At 42.3% G+C, this 26,791-nt stretch overlaps 1 protein-coding gene across 4 annotated transcripts in view; it reads right to left on the minus strand.

The window, feature by feature from the left end:
* CREB5 (cAMP responsive element binding protein 5) overlaps nt 1-26,791 on the minus strand; it is a 394,423-nt gene that overhangs the window by 245,665 nt on the left and 121,967 nt on the right. For all 4 annotated transcript variants that reach the window (XM_045792960.2, XM_087860952.1, XM_045792959.2 and 1 more), the window contains one exon: nt 355-527. In XM_045792960.2, the coding sequence (XP_045648916.1) occupies nt 355-527 (173 nt within the window). The remainder of the gene's footprint in view (nt 1-354; nt 528-26,791) is intronic.

Here is a 26,791-nt window from a genome sequence, read left to right on the forward strand (position 1 = left end):
AGTGGGCTGGTGAAACTTCCCTCTACCATCCTTAAGCATTTGTCCTGAAAACTATGTTCTGCTCTCCATAACACCCAAGGCATTTTCCACAGTCACAAATGTTGTCTAAAGAAACGATGACACAGAATGACTTGCTTTGCCCCCTCAAAGTCCAGGATCAAACAGTTTCCACCAAATGGAGACTCCCCTCCCTTCTCCCATTAAAAGCATCACTCTAAGTGCCAGGTGATCTCACAGCAACCAGGAACACCAACTTCTGCCTCATCCAGTCTGAGCACCAGAAACAAGGAGAAAGTCCAGAACATTCTCCGAGCTCCAGCCAGGCCCCAGAGACAGCCGAGGAAGTCTCCTTACCCGATCTGGCGGTTGGTGGAAGGTGCCTGTGTGATGACAGAGCTGGACTGGGGTGACGGCATGGCTTGCTGAATCACAACGCTGGTGTCATGGTTGGGCATCCGGGTGCCGCCAAGCTGGTGAGCTCCGGGCCCCGCCATGGCCCCACCAACTGTGTTATGCATCGAGATATTCTGCCCAGAGAAGACAGAGGGGAAGGTCAGAAGAAGTCAATGTTTTACTGTACTCTCAAGCTCTCAGAGGACAAAATTGGGAATCTGGTTATGTCAACTAAATAAAGAGTTATGGCTTCTGGCAAGCCATGGATCCATCCATCTTGTTACAACTTACAACTATGAGCAGATGAAAAATAACTATTTACCCTAACAGTAAAGCACGTAAGAAAATACCTTGAAGTTCACTAATCACTCTGTCGCCATCCTGACGTGAGGGGTTGAATTTGGTGCATCTCTTCTCTGACTTGGTGTGATATATACCGCATTTGAAAACGATTTCCGCGGTAAGTGCACAATACTATGATTTAGTGACGAACTGCTTAGCTTCCCGCTTTGAATGACACCACACTGGGTTATTGTTTCTTTTTCAGTCCTATGAGAGTGGCCAACCACCTACTTAACTCCCCCCAGGAAACGACTACTTTTCCAAATCATAATCTGGGTACTCATGACCCAAGCCCTACTACCTGGAGAGTGAGGATAGATGACTGGAACAGATGACTAGGTGTCTGGAATCCAATGCCGACAGCAAAAGTTGCAATTTTCTGCTGCATTTCCATAAAATCGATCTCTAACAATTTTTATGGAATCATGGAATACAGAACAACAACTGCTTGCTCATTCACTTGTTCACTGTCTTCCTCTAGAAAGTAGTATGTTTGTCTTCGTAACTCTCTCATGGTGCTTGGAGCGCAGTAGGCCCTCAGTAAACTGACGTTGCGTGAATAAATTAGTGAAGGCATAAATGAGACATCTGAGTCACTGAAGGGAACTAATAACCTGTGCTTATTTCTGATGATTTGAATGAAGGTTTCTTTGTTTAAAATGCAAAAGGGAAGTAAAACATGCAAGGTAAAGCTATCTTAAAAGACAGCTCTTCCTAGAAAAAAAAAGTCACTGGGACAAAACAAGAGGATTCACAGGGGGGCAGAAGAAGTCTCATCATAGCAGAGCTAAAAGGTGAGAAACTCAGAGCCTAGAGAAGAAAGGGAACGTGCAGGGTACAGCCAAGGAAGTAAGTGGGCCTCTGTAAACAGCTAAGCACAGCTCTTCAGCCTAGAAGGGTAGTGAAATTCGAGAGGTCAGTTGGACAATGGGTTGAGGATGGCAGGAAAGAAATGGAGTGTCACTAGCAATTTACTAGAGGGAAAATATATATCTGTCTGCGCTTTGGGGTTAGCAAAGAAAAAAATAAATGTTACCCAGGAGAACCAGAAGTGCTTCTTTGAAGTTCTTCTGCAAAGAACAGGATTTCCTGCACTATGTGTTAAATGATGGTGATAACATATATGGTATTTGGGGTGGTTGTGTCCATCACATTGCACCTTTCCCAGATTTCTGATTTCTAAATCCTGACCACACAGTTTGTCAGGAGTCCAGATGGAAACTGGGCATCTGGCTTAGACTGTGAGCCGACTGTGTTATCGTGGGATCCCAGAGGCATGAACAGGCTTATATACACACACGCGGTCCAAAGGCTCCTCCTATACACTGGAAGGGTTTTCTGACACGGGGAAATATTGTGGTTGGTTAAAGCAAGATGAAAGGAAATGGTGATTTGTGTTGGAGGGGCAGTGTAGGGATATGCTTAAGTTCTTTTTATAGGATCTGGAGGCGTAGAGAATTGAACTAAAATAATAATGAAAATTATTGTGTTACTTCTTTTGAAAGTGAGCCTTAACAAACATATTTCCCTGAGTCTTAATAAGGCCTTGATGAAGACAACAATAAGAAACTTTTTTTTTTCTCTGTTGTTTGGATCCTCAGAGATACTCAACAATTTTTCATCTTGCTCACAGTCACCTACTTTGCCAATAATAAAGCTGAGGCACAGAAGGATTTCAAACTTTCTTTTTAGAATTACTTCTGTTGTGCTGTGCTATCAAGGATTATGAATAGAGCTACATAATCTAAAATTTAAAATAATCTTTATATTGCTAAAGAAGGCTATAAAATGTATGAACCCTCTTTGAGTTACCCTTGACACCTCTTTTTTATCACCCCCATATGCAGTCCCGAGTATTGCAAAATGCAACCTACACAACCTTCATCTCTTTCTATCTTTCCATTTCACCTCCCGCCAACCTACACCCAACCAGCACTGGTCTCCTAACCGGTCTGTCACTTGCTTCCCCTTCTCCTTTTGCCCATATACAGCCATGGTGATCTTTTCAAAAGACCAAACTAATCACCATCATACAAATCTCCTTACCCAACCACATCCCCCACCCCCCACCCTACAAGCTTCTCAGATGGCTTTCATGGTTCAGAAGACACTGAGAGCACTCTTTTTGTTATCTACAAGGCCTGTAAGGGACCCTTCCTACCTCCCAGCTCATCTCATGCTATACTCACTCTTGCTCTCTGCTCTTCACTCCACCTTTCTAGCACCTTCTTGCCCTCATACTGCCCATACTCCATTTCAGCACAGGGGCTTGGGATATGCTGTTTTCTGCTACCTGAGCCCTTCCCTTGACTCGACCTTCAAATCTCAGATTAAGCATCACATGAGGAAGACTTCCCTGACCTCTGCAGCGATGGGTACCCTCTCCTTCACAGTACTTTTTACAAGTTCACAATTGTTTTGGTTTGATTAATGTGTTTCTTCCTAGAGAACACAAGTACAGTGTGAGAAGAGACTAAATCTGACTTTACTCCCCATTGCCTCTGTTGCCTAGATCAGTGCCTGGCATATAATAAATGCTCAATAAAGACTGAGTGGGTGAGTAAACTATAAAATGACATTCCTAAAATAGTCATTATGAGGAGGTCTTTTATTTCCTGGTCAATTTTTGAGACTGCTAACTTATTATCTATTTACCTTGAGATCTCAAAGTACGCTCACAGTAATAGACTTTTAGATATTAAGGTACTTGTTTGATTATGGGCTACAGAAATAGAAAGCACCAGAGTTAAGAAGAAAGCCACAAACATGGAATATAGACTGGAAAGTAAAGCCTTTGAGAAAGTATTAAATGAGCCCGTGGAGGCAGATACCAAAAGGTGAGCTCTGAATCTTTGAGCACTTTGGCTCAAAGGTTGGCAACAACCATTCCTTATCTCCACCATGAAAACCAGGAAAAACTGATCTGTACTGTAGCACAAAGAAGTTGGTTTGATTTCCTCAGAGGGAAGCATGTTAAATGAAAGAAAGAATGACCTCTTTAATGAGAATCATTAAAAAGAATTTTAAAAACTATCCAGGACTATACCTCACATCCTCTCCCACCAACATTTAAGACATCTCTTTGTCTCTGTGACCCCCACCTGAGATGAAAAAGGCTCCTAAAACTTGTATTCTAATTCTTCAATAATTTCCTTTTTCCACCACACATGAAATCCACAAATTCCCCCCACTCTTTGCCCCAGACCCAGAGAGTAATTTCAAAACAGTTTGGGAAAATAAACAATTAGGCAAGCATTATCATTTCATATTAAGAGAAGATGATTTTTTTCCCTTAAGCATTACATAGTAACTCAAACATGAAATTATTTTCTGAGTTCACATTTTCCCAATTATGGGTTCAAAACCTGTCTTCATTGATAAAAGAATGGCATTTTATCTCTGGATAAATTAAATATCCAATTTCAAAAACACAACGAGTGACTACATCTTGCGGAGTTATTTTTGCTAGCATAGGTGCAGAGATTTGGAGCTGGCGAAACAGTGTCACCAAACCAGCGGATGGGTGTCAACAGGCAGGGAAGGATCAGAGGGGCTCCTCGAGGCTCAGCCTTTGGCCTTCTCTTGTTCAACATTTTTATCAACAGCTTGGATGAAGATGTAAAAATCATGCTTGTCAAATCCGCAGTTGACACAATGTTGGGAGGCATAGCTTATGTTCTGGGTAGTAGAGGCAGGTTTTACTTGAGCCAAATTTGTGATCTGGCCTCCAAAAACGCTAACATAAATCTAGGTTGCTGTAGGAGAAGTGCAATGTCCAGATCAAGAGAAGTATTTATTCCACTGTAGAGCATGCTGAACTGACCACATTTGGCCACCACATTTTAAGGGGGAAATTGACAAATAGGAGGGAATGAAAGCAATGAAGGCATCCAAAATGCATCACAGGAAGAACTGTAGAAGAATCAGGGAATATTTAGTCTGAAGAAGAAAAGACTTAGAGGGTCATGCTAACTGCTTTCAAATATTTGTGGGATTAGACATAGTCTATGCTACTCCAGAGGACATAATTTCAAAAAAATGGGATCATGATGATAAAAGCCAACTATGACTATAATTTGAGTTCTTATTTTGAAGCAACCACTATGGCAGATGCTTTATAAACTGCACCTTTAATCCTCTTAATGACACTACAGGGTCAGCATTGTTATCCTCATTTTAAGATGATAAAGAGAGTAAAATTCCTCACTATCACTAAAAATATGTCATTCACCACTTGCCACCCTCACTCCTTCTGGACTGATCCTTTAAAAATACAAAATTAACCTTTTGTCCAAAGACAAAACAAGCTGCCTTGTAAAGCACTGAGCTTTCTGCCATCGGAGTTAAGCCAGTAGAGACTAGTGGCCATCTGTCAAGGATGTCACCAAGAAGATTTCTGCATCACGAGGGAGATGGCACTACATGACCTTCAAGGTCTCTTCTATGGCTAAGATTCTCTCACTTGTGATCCATGGTTCATACTTTGGCTCAGTGCTTCCAAATGATTAGTAATGTGTGATAATGTTGGAAATACACTGGCTTAGGAGTTAGGAGGTCTGTTCTAGTCCTGGCTCTCTACCCTTCCTTCTAGCCATGTAACCTAAATCATTCAACCTCCCTTAGCTCTGTTGCCTCATTGTTAAAAGCAGGGGGCTGGACTACCTGGTTTCCATGATTGTTTCCGGCTCTGATACTCCACAAGTCTCTTTCTATGTTACATTTTATGAGGCCTTAAATATCCAAACAGACTTTTTAGACTCTGATTCATGGGCCTACAAACATTGATTTTTCTCCATAACCATAAGCTTTTGCAGAAATGAGCCTTCCGAAAATTATAGCTTTATGCCAGACCCAAGGGATCATGATTCAAGAATCGGATCCAACACAAAGTAAAATTTCTCAAACTTCAAAGATGAAAACTCCACAAACTATTTTCATCTAAATTGTTCACTCTTTGGTTCCAATTTCTCTGCATGTTCCCTTGACGTCTTCCTCCCTTCATATCCTGCAATATGTCTTGCTCTCCATTCACTGTTGTTCTGAGACATAAAGGGTGTGAATGGGATGAGAACCGGGGGCATAATGAGCCTTGATTGCATACTCAGTGAGCGTGAGGTAGAGTGGTAATTGTCTTTCTGCATGCATGGGCTTGGAATACAATATGCAAAAAAACAACCCGATGTATATGAATGTATGTTCTTACAAATACCTATAATTTCAGGGTGTGGTAATGAGGGATAAAGGGCAGTGGACCACAAATGAAAGTAAAAGTTGGAGCATACAAGGAAAAGGTTGTTGTTTCCCATAAGGTCCCAAAATGTTATCTTCAAATCTATATTCTGTCCAACTGCCAAGGTGTGGAGACTTTATAGGTTTCTCTGTAAAGAGCCAGGGTCATCCCGACACGCGTTTACAAGTCGAGTTGTGCAATCTTGGAATTGTCTGCATCTTAATGATGCCCGGGCAGTTATGAAGACTTTCAGAACTTCCCAGATGTAAACATCCATGAATTGCATCCAAAAGATGTCTGAGACATTCACAGGATAATAAAAGTTCTAACCTTCCAGAAGAGACGAAGCTTTCTGGAGGTCTAGGAAGGATTCCAGAAGGATTCCGACTCTTCCTTTCTGGTGCTCTCAGGAGATGGAATACCAGTGTGAATATTTTGAAACCTACTAAGGGGATAAGGTGCTCATGACAGAGGAGACAGTGAAGTATTAGAGGGAATATGGTGGGGTTGGGGAAGAGACCAGGGTCATGCCAGCTGCCTCTCTTTCCATAACATTCTCTTTAGTGTAGCCGCATAGTGAAAGAGGAACAACATAAGACAAGAAACCATCTCAGGCAACCTTTGCAAGGGGGGGAGGGGGAAGAGAGAAGAGAGTACAGAGCTCTATGAAAACCCCAGCTGTGACATGCACATTTAAATTCTGCTTTTTCAGGGGCGCCTGGGTGGCACAGCGTTTAAGCGTCTACCTTCGGCTCAGGGCGTGACCCGGCGTTCCGGGATCGAGTCCCACATCAGGCTCCTCTGCTATGAGCCTGCTTCTTCCTTTCCCACTCCACCTGCTTATGTTCCCTCTCTCACTGGCTGTCTCTATCTCTGTCAAATAAATAAATAAAATCTTTAAATTGTGCTTTTTCAGAGTTTTCTACTTATCCCAGAAGAGTCCTAAGGGGAACCATGGTACAGAAAGAAAACATGAGCACCAGAATAGGGCTCGAGTTCAGACTAGCTCCATATCACCTGGAACATAAGTTCGCTGAGCCATACCTTCCACATCTTTAAAATAGAGATAATCCTCTAATGGACAGGGTTGTAGTGAGTCTCATATGAAATGACAGATGCCCTGGCACAGTGCCGACTGCATACATGTACTTTTCCTCTGTTTACTATAGTGTATAGTTCCAAATGTGGAGCTCAGAGAGCAGTGCTCATTTTGGGTGGCTACTCCCTGAGACCAATTTTAATAGAATTAATACTAATAATGGCTACCACTTACACTGCATTGCCATATGTCAGAAAATTCATTCAATCCTTATCAGTCTAGGAGGTAGATAGGATTACTAATCCTCATTTTACAGATGAGGAAACTGAAGCACAGAGGTTACGTCACTTGCTCAAAGTCACACCACTAAGAAGTGGAGGAGCTCAGATCTAGGCCATTTGGCTTCAGAGTCCAGGCTCTTACCTACTAAGCCATCCTGCCTCTACAGTCTTGCTGTAAAAATATTTTCTAGTGGAAAATGACATGGCAAAAAATAAAGTGTACCTAACATCCTTTCCAGGGACATTAAAAGAAGTTATTAATGGTAAGAGATCCTGAGAATTATAGTCATACCACTAACTAGGGTCAATGTCATCACCACCATCTTCATACCTACAAAAGCCTGGGAATACACCATTAATTCATTTCAAAGGTGTCGATTAGTGATCCTTGTCTTAATGTCATGTTGCCTGCGTAGACTTTCTAGACTGATTTACACTGAACAGGGCAGATTAAGATTAGGGAAGAAAGCCGTAGTTCAAATACTGTTGAACAATACTTTTATCAAACTACCAAAACAAATAACCAACTCTCACTCACTCATTCTTTGATGTTAGTTCACCTTCTTCAACAGTTCCCAGAGTAAGGAAAAAGGCTGAGAAAGAGATCATTTCTCTGATGTTTGGATCAAGTTCAACTTCCAAGGCAACTTCCCTCACAGAGGGTAGAAAGGCAGCTTGCACACTGATGTGACCCTCGGTGGCCTTTAGCAACTCGCCCGTTTCCAGGAAGTAGGCAGCCCCGCCTTCGAGTGGGGTTCTAGACTCGAGTCTGCAGGATTCACAGCAGCAAGATCCGTCTGACCGGACTGTGCTCTCCTCCAACTCCAGACCTCTGTCATCCTTTCTAATACTGGGTTTAGACAACAGAGCCCTGAACCACCCCTGTAAGAATTTTATAGCTATTCATTTAATATTGTAGTAAAATGCTCAAGACAATAAATGTCTTCTCAGGTGCCACCCTTGACTGTGAGAAACAGTTTTTGGGTGTCTCTCAAAGATCCTGCTCCTTCCTGTTCAGATTCTTGGTGCCATGCACTGTCAGTGTCTCCCCTCTTACCTCTCGCTTTATTGTCTTGGTTAATTCTGCTAAATATAATCACATGGGTTAAAAGGAAGGAAAGGATGCCTCTTCATTCAGGTTGCTAGAATTACAGTTGAGCACATTTCTGTGGTTGATGCATCTACAGATATCTTGGAAGTTAGAAACTAGTCAAATGCCACTGAAAATATTGTATCCTCCCAGACCACTCCAGACCTCATGGTCCAATTAATTGGTACAAATCAGCACTTTCCCAATGCCATACCTTAACTCTAAAACCTCCCAGACCTCTCCATTGCTTACAATGCTAAAGCCCACTCTTAGCCTTGCCTTCAAAGGCCCTATATACCCAGTCTCATCTCTCACCCCTGTCCCCTGTGCCAACCCTCCATGCCAGCCACACTTCTCTACTCACTATACAACTCAGGAGTTCAAATTCTCCCCTTCACACCTTTATGGGTACAGTCTCCAGGCCTGGAATTTGCTCTCTGCGTAGCTAAGTCCCATCTTCCAAGCAACAACAACAACAAAAGGCTGATAGACAGATAGTGTTTTTCTCAAGTACGAAGGAGGATAGTATGGCCTTGCTTCCTTTGAACTATAAAGCAAAGATACAGTAATGGTTTGAAAAGAGCCCTAATAGCATATGGATTATCCCACCTCCTCTGCTCTTCTCTCCTTTGACATCCCCTCACGCTTGGAAACACTGCTTTCCTCTCTTCATTTCAGGTTCACCTTAAGTATCACCTTCTCAATGTCACCTTCCTAACTAAAGAAACTCCCCTATTACTTTCTACCTCAGCACCCCAAACCTTTCCTTTATAGCATGTGTCATAAGGTACAATGTTTATCATGATTATTTCCAGTGATATATATATATATATATATATATATATATATATATATATGTATAATTTATCATTATTGATTCCAGTTACATACATATTTCCCTTACCTGGAAGGAAGGGAAAGTGTCTGTCTCATTTTCTCTCCTATCACTAGCACCCAGCTCAGTGCCAACAATGAACTAGACAACCAATGACCGAATGGAGAAATGAATCGTGATTTCTGAGGTGATGATACAGGAATAAAGAGCAATCAATTTGCAATTTCCAGCCCTCCCGAGCTGGGCACACGGTCATCTTAAGCCTGAGATATAAAGAGATAGTATTTGCTGATTTGAATCCTCATAAGTCATATCAACGAAGGCCAGAAACAGAGCAACACTCTCCTCAAACTGCCCTGTGTTTGGTCAATTCGAATCACTGCTTGAAGTGAGGCAAGACAGGCCTCCCTAAGTAACCGGAAGAGAGACAGGAAAAGCCAGAGTGAAGTGCTGACAAACAAGGAAGGAACTGGGGTCCCAAGTCAGGGATGGGGAAGGACGTGCATGGCACCGATGGCATTACCAGGCTCACATTTCTGCACGGCACAGGGAAGAAAAGGTTCTTGAATACTGTGGAAGGGGCACTGAGCATACAGGGAAATGCTGAGGAGGCACACTAAGAACCTGGTATAGCCACACGAGAGGCAAAAGGCCCATTCTAGAACTGTTAAACTCCTCTCTCTCTCCCTTTCTTCCCAGGAAATGTAAAATTACTCAAAGTAAGAGTGCACCTACAACTGCCACAAGGACGCTGAGGGTCTGTTTCCTCAGTGTTTCAAAGAGAACCAAATACTTACTTACACTGATTTAATGACCAGAAATACAAATGTAGCACTCTTTTGAAAGCTGCTAGTGATATGCTGCAGATCTGAGAAGCGATTTTTTGCCTTTCCCTCCCCCAAGCCCCCCTTCCTCAGCTCCTCTCTCCAGGCCAAAAGAGCTGGAGCGTAGGGCTGGCCGCTAAGATGAATTTGCTTGAAAACTCCCCTGCCTGGAGCATTGGTTGGGTATCTGCATTCCTGAATATTTGGCAACAGCATGCTCTGAACATAAAATAGAAATGTGATCTTCAGTGGGAAGGAAAATGTGCTACAAGATAGACTTCCTCCTCTGAAACAATAGAGAATAAGAGTGCCTGCCCTTCGTATCACTTCTGGTGGAACCCGTCAGGTGGCTTGTCATGAATGGCCTTGCTTTGTAAATTGTTTGGTACTTTACAAACAGAAGTTACTGTTATGCTGTGCTAATGATCGATATTAATTAAGCAGCATATTTCTATCCTGGGAAGTGGATGTTTTATTGGAAGACAAGTTCACTTCAATCGCCATTGCTTCCAAGCAAACTGAATCATAGCTACCGGTGTTTGTTAAGTCTGAGACGAAAAACCAAATTACATAATGCAACATAGGGAATCAATGAGAGATTTAGTCTGTCTTACTTGATGAAATCCTAATAGAAAGAGGTAACATTTTTACTTTGACCACACCAAACTAAACAGCACTCGCTGTGTAGCATGGGGGCACTGGACACCACTGGACGCAACAGTCCCCCAAGAAGCTTCTGGAAAGAGCAATTTTTAAATTAAGAATTCCTACCAGTAATTTGGATTCTCTGGATCCTGAGGCGTCCAGAAAAGTGCAATGGGGGTCAATAAGATGGTTTCCATGTTTACAAGGCATACAAGGTACGTGTTCAAACCTACATGATACCACATATTGTCACTCCGATCTCATTTCCTATTAGTCCTTCCTTACCTTATTCATGCTGTTCTAGACATGTGCTGATCTCCCTAAAGTTGTGCTAACATACAGTAGCCTTGGCACTGGCTGCACCCCCACAACGGGAAGGTTGCTTCTCATTATCCTCACAGTTCCTTCTGTCACTTCTTCCAAATGTTTGCTCAAATGTTACCTCCCAATGAGCCCTACGTCTAAGGCTGGGCACTCTGAGATTACAACTCTGCTTCCCTGAATCCACATTTCCCTTACTTAGTTCATCCTTTCCCGTTTATGACACCGATTCCTCCCTCACTTACTCCGATGCAAAAGCACCAAACCACTTCTGATCCCTATGCTTAAAACAATGTGCAAGAAAAGAAAAAACACAGAAAATCCAATGACTCCATTTTTTTAAAAACCACCAGAAATCTCTTTTATCTCTCTTTCCCTGAGATGCCATGTTTTACAAATACTTCTTTAAAAGTCATGAATTCATTTCCCCCTACCAGTCTTTTGAAGCTTTCACATTCCTTAATTTCTAAAATCTCATTTCACTGTATTGTACCATCAGACACTACTGTCTCACAGCGTTGATAAAATTCTAGTCGAACAGAAAGAAGCTGATGCTTTAGTTAGTCCGGGCAGACTTGCTGCAGGACCATGCACAATTTCAATGAGAGAGTTTGACTGCTGTATCACGCCGGATGCCAGGAGGAAAGAGACGGCACACTCAAATTGCATAATTTGAGGCGTGATTAATAAAGGAACTATTCGCAAAGGTGTGGGCAGAGTGCAGGGAAGCCACAAGCCATCGCACAGTACCCTGCGGCCAATTTCAGTGGGGAGCTGTTAGCGTCCCTAGGCCTATGGAAGTGAGAGAAGGGAGAGGCTACCAGACCTCAGTCAGGGGAGAGAGAGATTAGCAGGAGACCAGGGAGGACAGAGCTGTGTGGATAGGGCACCTGGCAGGACCGTGGTCAAAGAAGACAACTAACCAAAGCAGCTGGGAGAACAGACACCAAAGCTCCCTTTTCTCCTTCTCTGGAACCTGCTATAGTAGTTCTGTGGCCGCTGGCCCAAATACAATAGGAAAACACAGGTTAAAGATCAGCATCTCAGGGCACAGAGCAAAGTGGAAAAGGGGAAGAATGGGCTTGGATGGAAAACATCTAGTACAAGTATGTTTTGATTAAACTTGCATTACTTTATTTCACAAGCAATATACTTGCTCATTAGGGAAAATTTAGGAGGAAAAAAACTAGTGGGAAGGAACAAAATCACCTAACATGCCAGAAAAAACTAATATTTTACTCTATCTTTCCAGATATTTTCTCTATACACAAGCACATACACACACATACATTATAGTATATAGACCCACATTATATAATATATATACATACATGATGATTTGCAAGAGATCCACAAGATCAGAAACCCCACTGGGCCGCAGTGACACAGTCTGCACTCCACCCCACCTACCAGGACTTTTAAAAAAAAATGTTATCTGTATGTTTATTTCCTTTCTAATTTAAACCACGTAAGGGCAGGACTGTCACCAACTGAACTTGCTCTGCATTTATCCATGTGCTTAACAAATCCTGATGAGACTGATAAAAACAACACGAGGCAGAGCAGAGCCTGTCCCACAGGGCACCCAGGCAACCTAGCTCCGCCCCACAAAGATGCGCTGGGCCAAGCACAGCTCCTCTGAACCCAGTTACGCACCCTCGAAACAAGGTCTCACTTTTAGGACACAGCTTCCAACTTGTCTACATTCCTCCTGGTGAAACAACCAAGCTTGGAATAAGAACAGCTTTATATGTGGGAGTCACAGAGGGAAGAATTTGGCACCTGGTGTACCATTGAGCCGGAACAGTGCTGAGTTCAATGCTTCTTTCCACCGAAGTTGTCAGATGACAGGAAAGTGAGAGCATGTGGAAGGTGCATTTTTCTACTCTGGACAGTCAGGATTTATGGGCTGGCTTGCTAAATAGAAGCACTAATGCCAATGAAATGTCTCTATCTAGATAAGCTCCCCCAGCAACCTCTCACTCTTGTATTAGAATGCCAAGTCTCCAGGTCCTTGCTCTTCGGCAACCTGAACGTCCTCTATTTTCCATCTTGACTTCATTTCCATCCTCTTGTACCACTGCTCTACTGACAACCTCAAGGAGGAACAAATCACCGATTATTTGATAGACGAAGAAATAATATTTCTAAAATAAAGATCGGATGAGATCTTAGAGGAGTCAGGGACCCATATAAGAGCCACGCCCATACTGCTGGAGCTTTCAGTGAGTGAGTCCTTGGACAAAAGCCTTCACCTCTTTCGCTATGTGTTGATACATCGATACGTCCATAAGCTGATAATATATATGTGTGTGTGTGTTTGGTTTTGCTCCACAGATAAGTTTTTGTTTTTTCAAATATATGAATGTTGTCTGGTTACTTTTAAAGAAGTCCAATGGCAGGCCTATGTATAAAGAAATGTTTTTCAGATGTCTTTCCACACCTATATAGTTTACTAATCACTTTATGAAATAGTTTTCAAACTCCTATGGATGAATTTAAAATTTTAACTCTGCTTTTAAACGTCACATAGAATCTGAGTATGAAAAGCCATTCTAAAGGTTAGTAACCACTGGTAAACGGCCTGTTCAGAACAAAAGATGAAGCACGAAATATTTGAATCTCTTGTATTATCTCCATCTTGGCTAAACGTCTTAGCCTAGAAGTTAGTTCTGCAATTACACATAACACTGACTTCTCTGGAGGGCACCCGGGGGGCACAGTCCATTAAGTGTCTGACTCTTGGTTTCAGCTGAGGTCATGATCTCAGGATCATGAGGTCCCCCCCTGCTTTGGGCTCCACGATTAGCGCGGGGCCTGCCTGGGATTCTCTCTTCTTCTCCCTGCCCCTTCCACTTGTGTTGTCTCCTGCTCTCTCTCTAAAATAAATAAATTAATCAAAAAATATACTGACTTCCCTGGGTACCTAGTTCACTCTCCATTCTCCTTTTTAAGAAACAAGGACAACATTTAGGCAGAAAGTCTGATCTCCCTTCGGCTGGCATAGGAGAACCAGTCCCCAAAGCCTCAGGGCCCTCATAGATGCCCTGTCTTATATGTGACCCCATACTTCCACTTTTGATAAAGGTTTAGGCTCCATGTCTGAAGAAGTGCTGTCAAGGTTAAAACACACCTCTTTCCCCTTCCTCTCTTCCCTTCCTTTTACTGAGGTTAAAATCATCAAGAACTCTTCTTGTGGGACGCCCAACTGACTGAACCACCTAGGCGCCCCAAGGAAAAGATTTTTTAAAGGAAGCTTCTGAGTAGCTACTCTCAGAACTTTACGTTTGAAAGACGTCATAGGGAGCCTTTAATCCCAACTCCTTGACTTGACAGACAAGAAAATGGAGGCCAGGGGAGAGTAGCCCACATCGAAGTGGAGGCAGAAACAGGACAAAAGTCTTGCTCTCTTGACTCCTCATTCAGTGATGTTTTGGCTATGATGAATGATTTTAGAGTTTTATTTCTGTGAAGTGAAGGGAGTGACTTTATCTCATGTTCAAATCAGACCTTGATATGTTGGACTAACAAGGTAATTATTTCATCTTGGGGATGCAAAAAACTGACAGGCACCCAAAAGAGGCAAGAGTGAGGGTCAAGTCCAGAGATGCCCATCTTCTCAGAATGACCACTCAGGGTTTAGAGTGAAGGGAAAGGGATTCTCTTTGACAATGGACACACCAGCGCTCAGGCCCCACCGACTAGTCTCCCTGCAACCGATCGGAATCTCTGGCAGCAGAAGCTCTGAGGACGCTCTTAACTGCATTGGAGGAACCCGTCAAGCCTCCCCAATGCACAGCACAGTTATGAGTCTCAACAAGTTGCTCCAAGTATTTTCTCAACAAAAACAAAAACCAGCAAAGAGCTCCTTTTGTCCTGACAATTCCTCCTCACACTTAAAGTGCCCAGCACAATTAGGACCATTTATTCTGTGCACACTTGGATAATACTCGGATAAAAAGCTGAGACTGCAAACCATGGCAGCAGGGACAGGAAAACACTATTGCTTCTATGGTTTCATACACAGATTGTGTCATACTTAATGCTGAAATCATAAACTATATATTTTTGCCCCCTCCAAGCTGCCTATTGTGTGCTTATAAACAGGAACCTGGCAGCATGTCAGGGGTGCAAACTGATTTCCTTTCCCAAATAAAATTTTAAAAAGCAAATAAACAAGGTTATGTTGGCTAATGAAACATTACATGCCAGGCTGGGGAGAATTCTTTTAAAATTATATTTTCTTGAGCAACACAAAGGCAACACAAAGCATCCATAAAAGGTTCTTTCATAAACAACGTGTTTACACAAAAATGCATTACTTGAAAGAAAGGAAAGTTATGGTGCATCTCCCGTGGTATATCTGGACTGTGTTTTAAGAAATAAATTAAGGATGGGTGAGAAGGGGTTGTCCTACACTGCTACAGATTTTGGAAATTAGCTAAAGCCACTCAGAAGTAAGATGAAGTTGTTCTTTAGACAATTGTTTGATCTTAGTGTTTTTATAATTTGTCGTCAAGATGTAAGTAGCTCACTTTGAGTGTATCCTATAGGTATGAGGAAAGCTGGGAAAGAAAACTGGATCATGCCTGCCATGCTTGGGGATATATGACTAGTGAGCCTGGATGGCTGGCATCAGTGGAAACTTCTTCTGGACAGTGACCTGTTTCCCAGCTGGAAAAGGTTTAGTAATCTATGTGTAAGAAGTATCTCCTGGATCCTGTTCACCTCACACTTTACCACAGAGAATGAACTCCCGACCAGAGCCATCCCGAGTGGACTATGAAGCCCAGATGAAATATTCCTGCATCATCTCCCTCCTTCCACCATCTTCTTAACACCTTCATGCTGATGAGCCCAGGCAGCAGGAACCCTGTGCATCCCAGAAGGGCAAAGTCCCTAGACAACATGGCATGGGGCGGAAGGATAGGACTGAAAGGGGGGAGGGGCAGGCTGAGAGCTGAGTTGCTACCTGGCCATGGTAGTGTATGAACAGAAGGAATTCTGCGAGTTGTTCTGAACCCCAGTGATGCATCTTTCCCTCACAGCTACTGCCTGACATCAGGGAATTAGTATCTCATACTAGAGCCCAAGGGCACAAAGTAGAAAGTCCCATAATCCTGGGATAGCCCTGATGGTAAAGAAAGAAAAGGAACTTTTTAATCTGCCTCAGGGGCTTGCATCCCAGCTTAAGATACAACTCAGCTAGCCAGTCAGAAATAAAGAACAGAACAGTTAGAAATCACAGAGGTGACCCTGAGATCACACAGACCTGTAGGCCCTACCCCAGAGAGTGGGGTTGGGCGGTGACAGAGTGTGGGGGCTAGGGGATGGAACAGTGACTGAGATGGCAAGTTCTCTCCTTCTCGCCCCCGACTCACCAAGCAACCTTGGTCAGGTCTCTGGGCCACTCGGAGCTTTCTTTTTTCCACCACTTTTAATATAAGGCAAACACTGTCAGTCTGATGGCTGTGTGATTAATGAGGTAACATTTGTAAAATGCTAAGAGCTTTCCAGAACTCAAATGCAAATACTTTAGACCAAATACTGTGGATAACAGTTAAAACACAAAAAGGGTTAGTCACCAGTTGGCTGAGGATATGAACCTGAGAAGGAATTGCAGAAGGAGTGTGTTCTGTGAAAGGATTTGACTATGGTTAGGTGCACATCAGGGGAAGGAAAAGGAAGGGGAAAGAAGTTTTAGGGCTTGCAAAATCTAAAATATGAATTATCTCGTTTCCAACAGAGGCCATTTAACTTTTAAAACTCTGCATCCTTTCAACAACACCAAAGATAATTCAATTACACAAAATATTTTTCTATACACATAATCCTATAGGGTCTAACCCAAGGTGGGACAGTAGAGTATACTGACACGCTTGTTCTTATCCCAAGAAAATGACACAGCATGAAGCTACAGGGGCCACATACCAACTCCCTTGGCACTCAGGAGCGGCCACTTTACTTCCCCCACTTTCTGGGGAAATGGAAGAATCATATTAATCACTGGCAAATTTGATAACAGATGTGTTTCCCAGCAAATCCACGTCAAGCACTCAAAAAGTAATTACCCCCTAAAGCTTGTTGTGTTCCTCCGTACATTTGGCATCAACTAAAGTCTTCAGCCGCTTTGTTTTTATCTGACGTGAAGCTAAAGCCTCGGGGTGATACTCCAAGTGCTGCTTTAGATTATGAAGTCTTCACAGCCCCTCGCTTTAGGGCACTGTGTTTATTGATGCTTTGTAAGCAATTTACAGTCCCTTAATAGCACATTCACCACAATGTTACAGTGTTTAACTTGTTAAATTATATTTAGAGCTTCAGGGAAAATTACCTCATTGGCTTCACTAGCGTGGGTTATTGATATCACACAGGAGTTATGGCAGTATCCACCTGACTGGGGACGGCGACAAGAACATTTTACAGGCTGGAGTCAAAAGTGGAATGCGAAATTCAAGTGGAGACATCGAGGTGGTACGGGACTGGTGGGAGAGAGGGAACGGGCTAGCGCTCCAGGAGAGGAGTCAGGGAAGGCAGAAGGGACAGAGGCGAGCGAACTGGGTCGGCATCTGGCAGAGTTATTTATTAAATTGGAAAGCAAAAAAATTCTCATGATGGCCATCTTGATTCCAACATTGATTTAAGCCACCTCCGCGAATGGGCAGTGCTCCTATTCCTATCCTCCCTGTCCTTTGGAAAAATGTTCTAGATCCAGGGACCTGGGAGACAGTGCTGACCTCCTGCTGCAGTAGCCACTCATCCAACGGCTGGGTGTTCACTTCTCTGGGGCTAAGGTATTGCAAGGGAAAGAGTGGACATATTTGTTTTTTTTTTTTTTAAGATTTTTATTTGTTTATTTGAGAGAGAGAGAGACAGCCAGAGAGAGAGAGTGAACACAAGCAGGGGAGTGGGAGAGGAAGAAGCAGGCTCCCAGTGGAGGAGCCTGATGTGGGGCTCGATCCCATAACGCTGGGATCACGCCCTGAGCCGAAGGCAGACACTTAACGACTGAGCCACCCAGGCGCCCCTGGACATGTTTTAAAGCCAGGTAAAGGAGGAGGAGGTGGCCAATAAAGGGGAAGAGGAGGAGCAGGAGGAAGAGGAAGAGAGAAGAAGGGAGACGAGAAGAAGGAGAAACAATGGCAAGAGCAACAACGGTAGAAGCAGCAGGAGCAAAATCTTTATGAGAAAATCGGGACATAAAGTGAGGCTAAGATATCATCAATCCTAAAGCTTAGTGATGTCATGAGACTTCTTCAGAAAAGCAGCCAAAGGCCAAGGTATTAAAATCCACTGCAGAGGCTGGAGCACAGGCATGAGAAACCAACCAAGTGGCTGATGCACTCTTCGGTCTGAGCTCATGTGACCTTTGCTGGCTCACGGATGGCTGAAGGCTGGAAGCAAACCATCAAAAATGACAAGTACCGCGGTGTGTACCTCCGTGAGAGAACGGCACTTGCTCTTCCCCATCTGGAGGTGCTGCACTAAGTTTCTCATGCTCAGGAGACTTAATACTAATTAATAACCAAAATAAAACAGACAGTGACATTGCAAAAACAAAAGGCATCCAGTGAAATAAACAGCATTGCTCACCAGGCAATGTTTTGGCAAATAGGACTGTTGACGAAGAACCAAAGAGAAACATAGCAAGTTGTGTGTATTTCAAAAGACAGAGAATGAAAAGAGGGGAGAAATGTTGTCCGCAACACAGGCATATAGTTTCCTAAGCAAAGAGCAGCTAGGTGCACAGGTATAAGTCTTAGAATGTGATCCCTTGAAGAGAAATTTCAGTCTTAAGTACAAATCAGAAATTCCCATTCCTCCTAGAGTTGACAGATTTTCACGTTTGATCCAATAATTCACACTTAACATCTAGAGTTGCAGTTCCCAAACTGTGCGCTTCATTGGCCCTGGGTGCTGCATAGAGCTTTTCAAGTTTGAGGGAAACATGGCAATACTTGACATCTATGGCATGCCGCACAAACTCAGAGGCGGTCAGGGTTTCAACATTAGGTCAAACTGCATTCCTTTGGATTATATCACAATTTTGCAAAGCTGGATTTTTGGTGGTTGCTGTGATAAGAAGTAAATACCATGCAAAAATAACTGTGGGACAGAAAACAAGGGTGGTGTTGTCCATTCTGATTTGACAGTTTGGGAAGGTGTGGAGAGCCCAATAGGTACACACATCCTATGAGCAAGTAATTATGGTTATTTTAAAATGAAACAAAAGTATTCTTTTTTTCTTTCACTTCAATACCTGTTATTATTTATTTCAAATAGCTACTGAGATGTTTATATACTTATTAAGTTGCTTGGAACTAACTACTTACTAAGCAGAATGATCTATCTCTTTTGGCCAAGGCGTCCAGTGAAAAAAATATTGAAACACAGACAGTGCCTAAATTCCGAGAAAGTTTGGGAGCCTCTGGCCTGGAGAAAACAGATAGCAAAAATAATGTGTGGTAATATTTAACAAAGAACTAAGTAAGAAAAAAAAACCACACAATTTGGGAAAAAGAAGAATCTGCTATGTTTTCCAAAGAGCAGTAGAAATTCAGATGTTTTGGAAGCTTTATCTCTTGAGCTAGTTAGCATCATGGGAATTTCTATGCTCTGAATTTTGGCAAGTTCCCAACACGTGTAAGACTGTATGTTTAACTCTCTATATATCGATTGGCCCCACCAATGTCCTGGCACTCAATTATCTTACTGTAATTATTCTTTGTTTTAGGGTGGCACCATGAATGTCATCTGTCACTGACAACAGTCATTTTATTGTCTAAGTCTGAGATATACAGCCTTAACTAGGAGACATTTCACCAATGGCTAAGAAAACCACAGAATTCAGGTCCATTGCACTTCACCCAAGTTAGGATCTAATGCCCCAAAATACACTGGAGCAGGATGCATTTAATTGTCAAGGGTCCGAAAGAGGAAGCTAGCAAAGGCTAGAAATGATGGAAATGCATGAACCAAAAGGAACCTTCAAGACATAAAATGTCCCACCAATGACCAGGTGTTTCAGGTGTGAAAAAGACCAAGAGAACAGCATGGAGTTCATAGACCAGTTTCAGACTTTAAACTCAAGCTGATTCCCAGAGGAGGGAATTGAAATGCTTGCCTGGGGAAAAAGTTGACTCTACTAAAATTCCAATCAAAAATTGTCTGGAGACTTTGTTGAGGTCTTTTGGTTTGTAACTAGGGAGTAAAAAGAACAGGACACAAAATACTAAAGATCAATTCTTAACTCTAAATATTTTATTTTGATGTTATTTTCAAAAAGCCACTTCTTCTGTCCACTCATTTTTTTTTTGACAAAAATTTATTAAGGGCAACATGTGTACCATCCCACTAGGTACCCTAGAAAGCCCATAAGAAGTATAAGATATGATCCCTGTCTTCAAGAAGTTTGCAAACAAACCTTAAACACTTAAAAAAAGTTAAATGTCAAAAGAAGATAATGCCAGAGATGTCATTAGCCTGTATATGATTATAGGCCAAATGAGTGGTTCAAGAGTCCTGAGGTGTTATGGTAAATTTTATGGTCAACTTGGCTAGACAATGGTGACCAGTTGTCTGGTCAAACACCAGACTAGATGTTGCTGTGAAGGCATTTTTAAAATCTTACTAACATTAAAACCAAAGACTGAATAAAGCATATCACCCTCCATAATGTGAATGGGTTTCATTCAATTAGTTGAAGGCCTTAAGAACAAAGACTGAGGTTTCCCAGAGAAGAAGAAATTCTGCCTCAAGACTGCAATATAGAAACCCTATCTGCATTTCCTGCCTACAGATCTTGGACTCAAAACTACAATATCTTGGACTTAAAACATACAACCACAACTGAGCACCTGGGAGGCTCAGTTGGGTAAGTGTCAGACTCTTATTTCAGCTCAGGTCATGATCTCAGGATCCTGGGATTGGGCCCAACATCGGGCTCTGTGCTCAGGGTGGAGTCTGCTGGAGCTTCTCTCCTCCCTCTCCTTCCCTTTCCTACCCACACATGCGTTCATTCTCCAATAAATAAATAAATAAATAAATAAATAAATAAATAAATAAATAAATAAATAAATAAATAAATAAAATCTTAACAACAACACTGTAACATCAACTCTTGCCTGAATTTCCAGTCTGCCAGCCTGCTCTATATAAGCTTCAGACTTTCTAGTCCCTCCCCGCCCCCATCTCTCTCTCTCCTCTCTCTGTACAGAGATAGAGACAGAGAAGTAGATATATATCTCCTATGGGTTCTGTTTCTCTGGAAGACCCTGACTAAGACAAGAAGATAAAAAAGTGGTTGTTGGTTAGAGCAGTCAGGGAGCTCTTCAACAAGGAACTAAAGAGGGGCCTTAGAGATCAGGTAGCATTTCCATGGGGATGAGATTAATCACTGCTGTACTCACTGTTAAAGGACGAAGCAATATAAACTAAAGCAAGATGTGGCCCCCTGACCTACAGAGAAAAGATAAAATGGGAGAGACAAACACTACAAGTAGATATTATTCCAAAAGGGGAGACTGAGGACATCATGTTGGCCAAACACAGAACTTCAAGATGTCAAAAGAATTCTGTGCATACGAAGAAGGGCTCTGTCTGAATTCTTGCTCCAGCTCTGGTCAGGTGACACAGCCACTGAAAACAGCTTCCTTGGCCTTCACTTTCCTTCCACCAATTCGAGAGAAGCAATGCCCCACAATATCCAATAGCCTCTTTGCCACCCCATGCAAACCCTCTCCCCTAACAGCAGAGAGAAAGAAGAGAGAGTGAAGGGGAGATCTCCTCCACACTCACATGGGTTTCAGGCGAGACGAGTCTCAAACCTGTTCCTAAGAAAAAAGGACATAATCTTAACTGAAACAGGCAGCAATCTAGAAAGATACATTCTGAATCTATGTAATTATAAAGAGTAGACTGCTTGAAAGTTATGTTGGAGACAATCTGCCACATATTTCTCATATAGGTATAGATGTAGATACAGGGTTGGTTTTTTTTTAAGTAACACTGACTTTTTTTTTTAGGAAGCTACTGCTTTTTTCTGACTCCATTACAATTTAAAAGTCATTGGCTTTTCTCTCACTCTCTCTCTCTCTCTCTATATATATATATAACGTGCATATATCCTGAGAATAAACAAAAAAGACGTAGTACACCCAGTAGAAAATGGATACAAAATACGAACAGGAATTCAAAAAAGAGAAAGCCCAAATGACCAAAACATATATGGAGAGCTGTTCAAACTAGTTTATCAGTAATCAGAGAAATGCAAAGTAAAATGAGAACAGCAAAAAATAGAAACATGGATTATTATTAGTGTTGGTGCTGATATGGGGATTTAGGAACCATATGCTATCATAATGTACATTTCTGTGGTCATTCTGGAAAACACCCAGGATCAACTTAGGGAAATTAAATATGCATGGGCTATATGTCCCTATATTCTCATGCAGGGCCATATAAAGATCATGGTCATGACCCAGGCCCCTTCTATTTGTAGGGTACAAGGCAAGTATACAAATGGAGGTCTACATCCCACATGACTAAATTGTTTATAGTTACAAGTCAACCTATAAATATGTTCACCTCCTACCTTGACAAATGTACGATCATAACGGCCTGGAAGGCCAGGTTTGAATTAACAATTGTCAACTCCTTGGGCTCTACCTTTAGCCTCTAGCTCTGGCCCCCAACCTGCTCCTCTTTTCTTCCCAACCACTAGAACTATCTGCACTAAGGGTGGTGCCATACACACGCATGTAATTTATAAACGAAGAAGCCAGAACCAGACAATTTACTGAGAAACCGAGTAAGTGGCAAAAGCAGAGCCTGAATTCATGTTTCCTGATTTCCAATCCTGAGCAGCTCAGTGATTTTCAGTGGAAAAAATTAATCAGACAACTACCTGTAAAATAAGCCTAAAACTGAGCTATTGAGATGGGAAAAGGTGACCCTAGATGAGAACTGCTGCCACATAGAGACTGAAGCCCACGTACAAGCTCCATGGAGATCCCCCATCTTTCAAATAACCAGGTCTTCACCACTGACCTCATGTAAGGTCAGCAATATAGTCTGTCGTTGCAATTATGGACCCCACGTGGAAGCCCCAAACTGTTAGGACTGTAAAACAGTTCAGCCACTTTGGAAAACAGTCTGGCAGATCTTTAAAACCTTAAACATAGAGTTACCATAGGACCCAGCAATCCTACTCCAAGTATATTCCCAAGACAAATAAGGACTACGTCCATACAAAAATGTGTACTCAAATGTTCACAATGGCATTATTCAAAATAGCTGAAAAGTAGAAACAACCCAAATGTCTATCAACTGATAAACAGATAAACAAAATATGGTATATCCATACAGTAAAACGTTATTTGGCCATAAAAAGTACTGATACATGCTACAAAATAGATGACCCTTGAAAACATCATACAGAGAGAAGTCAGTCACAAAAGAGCACATATTATATGATTCTCTTTATATGAAATGTCCAGAATAGACAAATCCATACAGACAGAAAGTAGACTATGGTTGCCTAGGACTGAGGGGATGGAGGATGGTGAACGATGGCTAATGGGCATGAGGTTTCTTTCTGAGGTGATAAAAATATTTGAAAATTGACTGTGGTAATGAATAAATAAAACGAGAGGGTTCATGCTATGAAATGCTATATAACAGAAGCAACAAAAAAGTGTGCAACAAGGATAGGTCTTTAAAACAGCGTTGCATGAGAAAAGGAACAGGAGAAGATTTATAGCACATTACCATTCAACAACACACATACACACAACTATATTTTTACAAGGGTACATGCAGATTTAAGAACATACAATGACGGGGCACCTGGGTGGCTCAGCTAGTTGAGCGTCTGACTCTTTGATTTTGGCTCAAGTCATGAGATCGAGCCCCGCCTAGGCTATGCACTCAGTGGGGAGTCTGCTTAAGAGTCTATCTCTCCCTCTCCTCCCCACCCACCCCCCCCCACCCCCACCATGTGCACATGCACTCTCTCGCCTTCTCTCTCCAAAATAAATAAGGGGCACCTGGGTGGTTCAGTCAGTTGAGTGTCCGACTCTTGGTTTCGGCTCAGGTCATGATCTCGGGGTTGCGCACTGGGCTCTGCACTCAGCCTAGAATCTGCTTGTCCCTTTCCTCCCCCCATGCTCACGCATGTGCTCTTTCTCAAATAAATACATAAATAAATAAAATCGTTTTTTAAAAATTGACAAAAAAAGAACATATGATGAATATTTTGGAGTGGGTGGCTATGAAGGAGAGGTGAATGGTGTGGGAACTGAAGACAGAGGAGAGAAAGTAGAGCAGACGAGATTTTCCCAAACCCGTGATGACAAAGTACTCTGACCTGAGAAATTACTGAATAATGTTGATTAACTCAACTCAGCACCTGAAGTCGGAAAGGAAGCTTTCAGATGAAGAAAGCAAATGAAAATTTTAAAAATATATGGCAGCAGCAGTGAATGGCCTTCTACATTTCTGTTTCTGAAAATCACACGAGCAGCCGAACGGCCCAGGTATAAACTGCTGTGGGAACAAGAAAGTGTTTCTGCCTCCTTTTCTGCATCGGCTGGTGTGATGCTTAGGTCAGAAGAAAAGAAATAGATCTTCGCTTCCCCCGGAAAGAACAAGGTAGTGCTTGCACAACAAGTAGGCAATGAGTGAGGTAATTTAAACAAAGTAATCACCCAGAGACATATCAGTCAAAAGATAACACGTAGTCCTCAAAGTTCCAGAAAAAACTTTCAAAAGTCGGTGGAGTAAATAGGTTACATTGTTTGATTTTGTTTGATTTGGGTTTTGGCTTTGGTGGGGGGGAGTGAAGTGGACTTTTCAGATTTGGTTGTGAAGGAAGGAATTTTTCAAAAATGGGAACTTCACTAACTTGAAGAATCCGGCTGTCTCGGCGATGGCAATTGATCTATGTAGTGCTGAAATGAAAGCTCCTTCTTCACCGTGACAGACAAAATGCTGCCCCCCAATCTTTTATCTGCTTCTTCCTACCATCCCATGGCTAATGCTCACAGAGAGGGGCTGACCCTGCCAACCAATTACATTATGCTAATTTGTCTGTTACTCTAACTCCTGCAGGGGCATTCACCAAGCAGAGCAGCTTCTAGATTTATATTGTGTCTTGCCGCCTCTGCACACCAGCTAGGTTAATGGAGCTTTCCGCCCCGCCCCCACTCCCTTCTCTGCTCCCAGTGCGGGCAGTATCTTCGGAGGCAACAGTGTACTTTCCAAATGACAGCTCTGCAGGCTCAGGGCTGTGCAGAGACGAGCCTGGGCATTATCCTGGATGTCTCCCCAGAGTGCACTGTTTATCTCAGAAGACCTATCCTCTGGAGAAACTTGTTTTCTTAAGAAAATATATTGCCACTTTTTTTTTAACATACTTTAAAGGAGTGGGCAAGTGTGTCAGCGTCTGCTGAGTGTCTGTGTTTTATGGAGTATGCATCACCTCGCAGGAAGTCTATTAGACCATAAGTTAAATTAAAAAGGCATGCATGCTAGGAAATCTGCAATGGACTGCTATTCTGTTAAAAAGAGAAAGTGCTAGAGTTTTGGAAAGTGAGTTGGAACACACATCTGAGAGTGTACACCTTTCTCCCAGAGTCAGGAATGCATTGAAAGCCTCCTATAACTAGCATTCCAACACAACATCCAAAGCTCGCAGATTTTTGGATCGACCAGGATTGCAAAACACCCCCATGTGCCAGGCTGCGAGAGAGAAAATAATGAACAATATGCAACTATAAAACAATGAGCCCCGTTCCTATAAGTCACCTTTCAAAGTCAATTCCATTACATTAGAAGTTTGAAATCTATGGGACAACAATAAACGCTAAGTCCGGGAAAGATAATAGCCATTAAAAATCCAGCCACCTCCAAGGAAAGTTACTTCATCAGCTAAAGATGGTGAAGCAGTCTTAGAGTCCTCATAAAACTCACCATTTATCAAGGCAAAAATAATCACCCTACTTAATGACCACAGCACCCATATGAGGTAGATATGACTAATCCCACTTTACAGGTGAGAAAACTGAGCTCTGATCTGTTTGAGTAACTTGCCCAACACGGCAATTCACTGATGGAGTCGGAATTTAAAAAACACCCATTCTCCTAACCTCCATTCACTCTCTATTAGATCTACCAAACTGTCTGGTTTTGCAGATGGAGAAACCGAGGCCTAGATAAATGACCCTCCCACACCCAAAAAAACAAAATGGAGGCCAGAAAGGCTCCAAGTTATATGACTGGTCTCCGGGCGCCTGGTCCAGAGTGCCCCCCTGAACACCTTGCACACTTCTTGTCTCAACTCCTACTAGTCACACAGGAATGTGGCATATTGCATGACGTTTTCGGAATGATCCACTTTTCTAGTAAACACAAAATACAGGAAGTCATTTTCAGTACCAAAAAAAATCCATTTCCTGTTCTTCTGGTGCATTGGATTGAGATCTGTCCTGACCAAGATGGGGCCAATGAAAGCCCCTCTCTTCAAACTTAGATATCCTTTACCCACACATTTTATGACCTAAAATAATATCTGAAAAACAGACTTTTGGATGACTGACACTGTTAGGTGGTTGCTACAAAGAGTGATGGAAAGCTGCTTGTAATGATGTGGAACGATGCCTCAGATATATAATTAAGTATTTTTAAATGACAAGGGGCAAACAATGTCCTTTGGATAAAGAGAAAAGGGAGAGATAGATAAATGAATAGACAATCAAACAAATGCATAATGTTTTTTTCTGGGATGCTATGAA

The sequence above is a fragment of the Ursus americanus genome, chromosome 3, assembly GCF_024610735.1.
Source record: "Ursus americanus isolate L20-20 chromosome 3, mUrsAme1.1.p, whole genome shotgun sequence".
Taxonomy (NCBI): Eukaryota; Metazoa; Chordata; class Mammalia; order Carnivora; family Ursidae; genus Ursus; species Ursus americanus.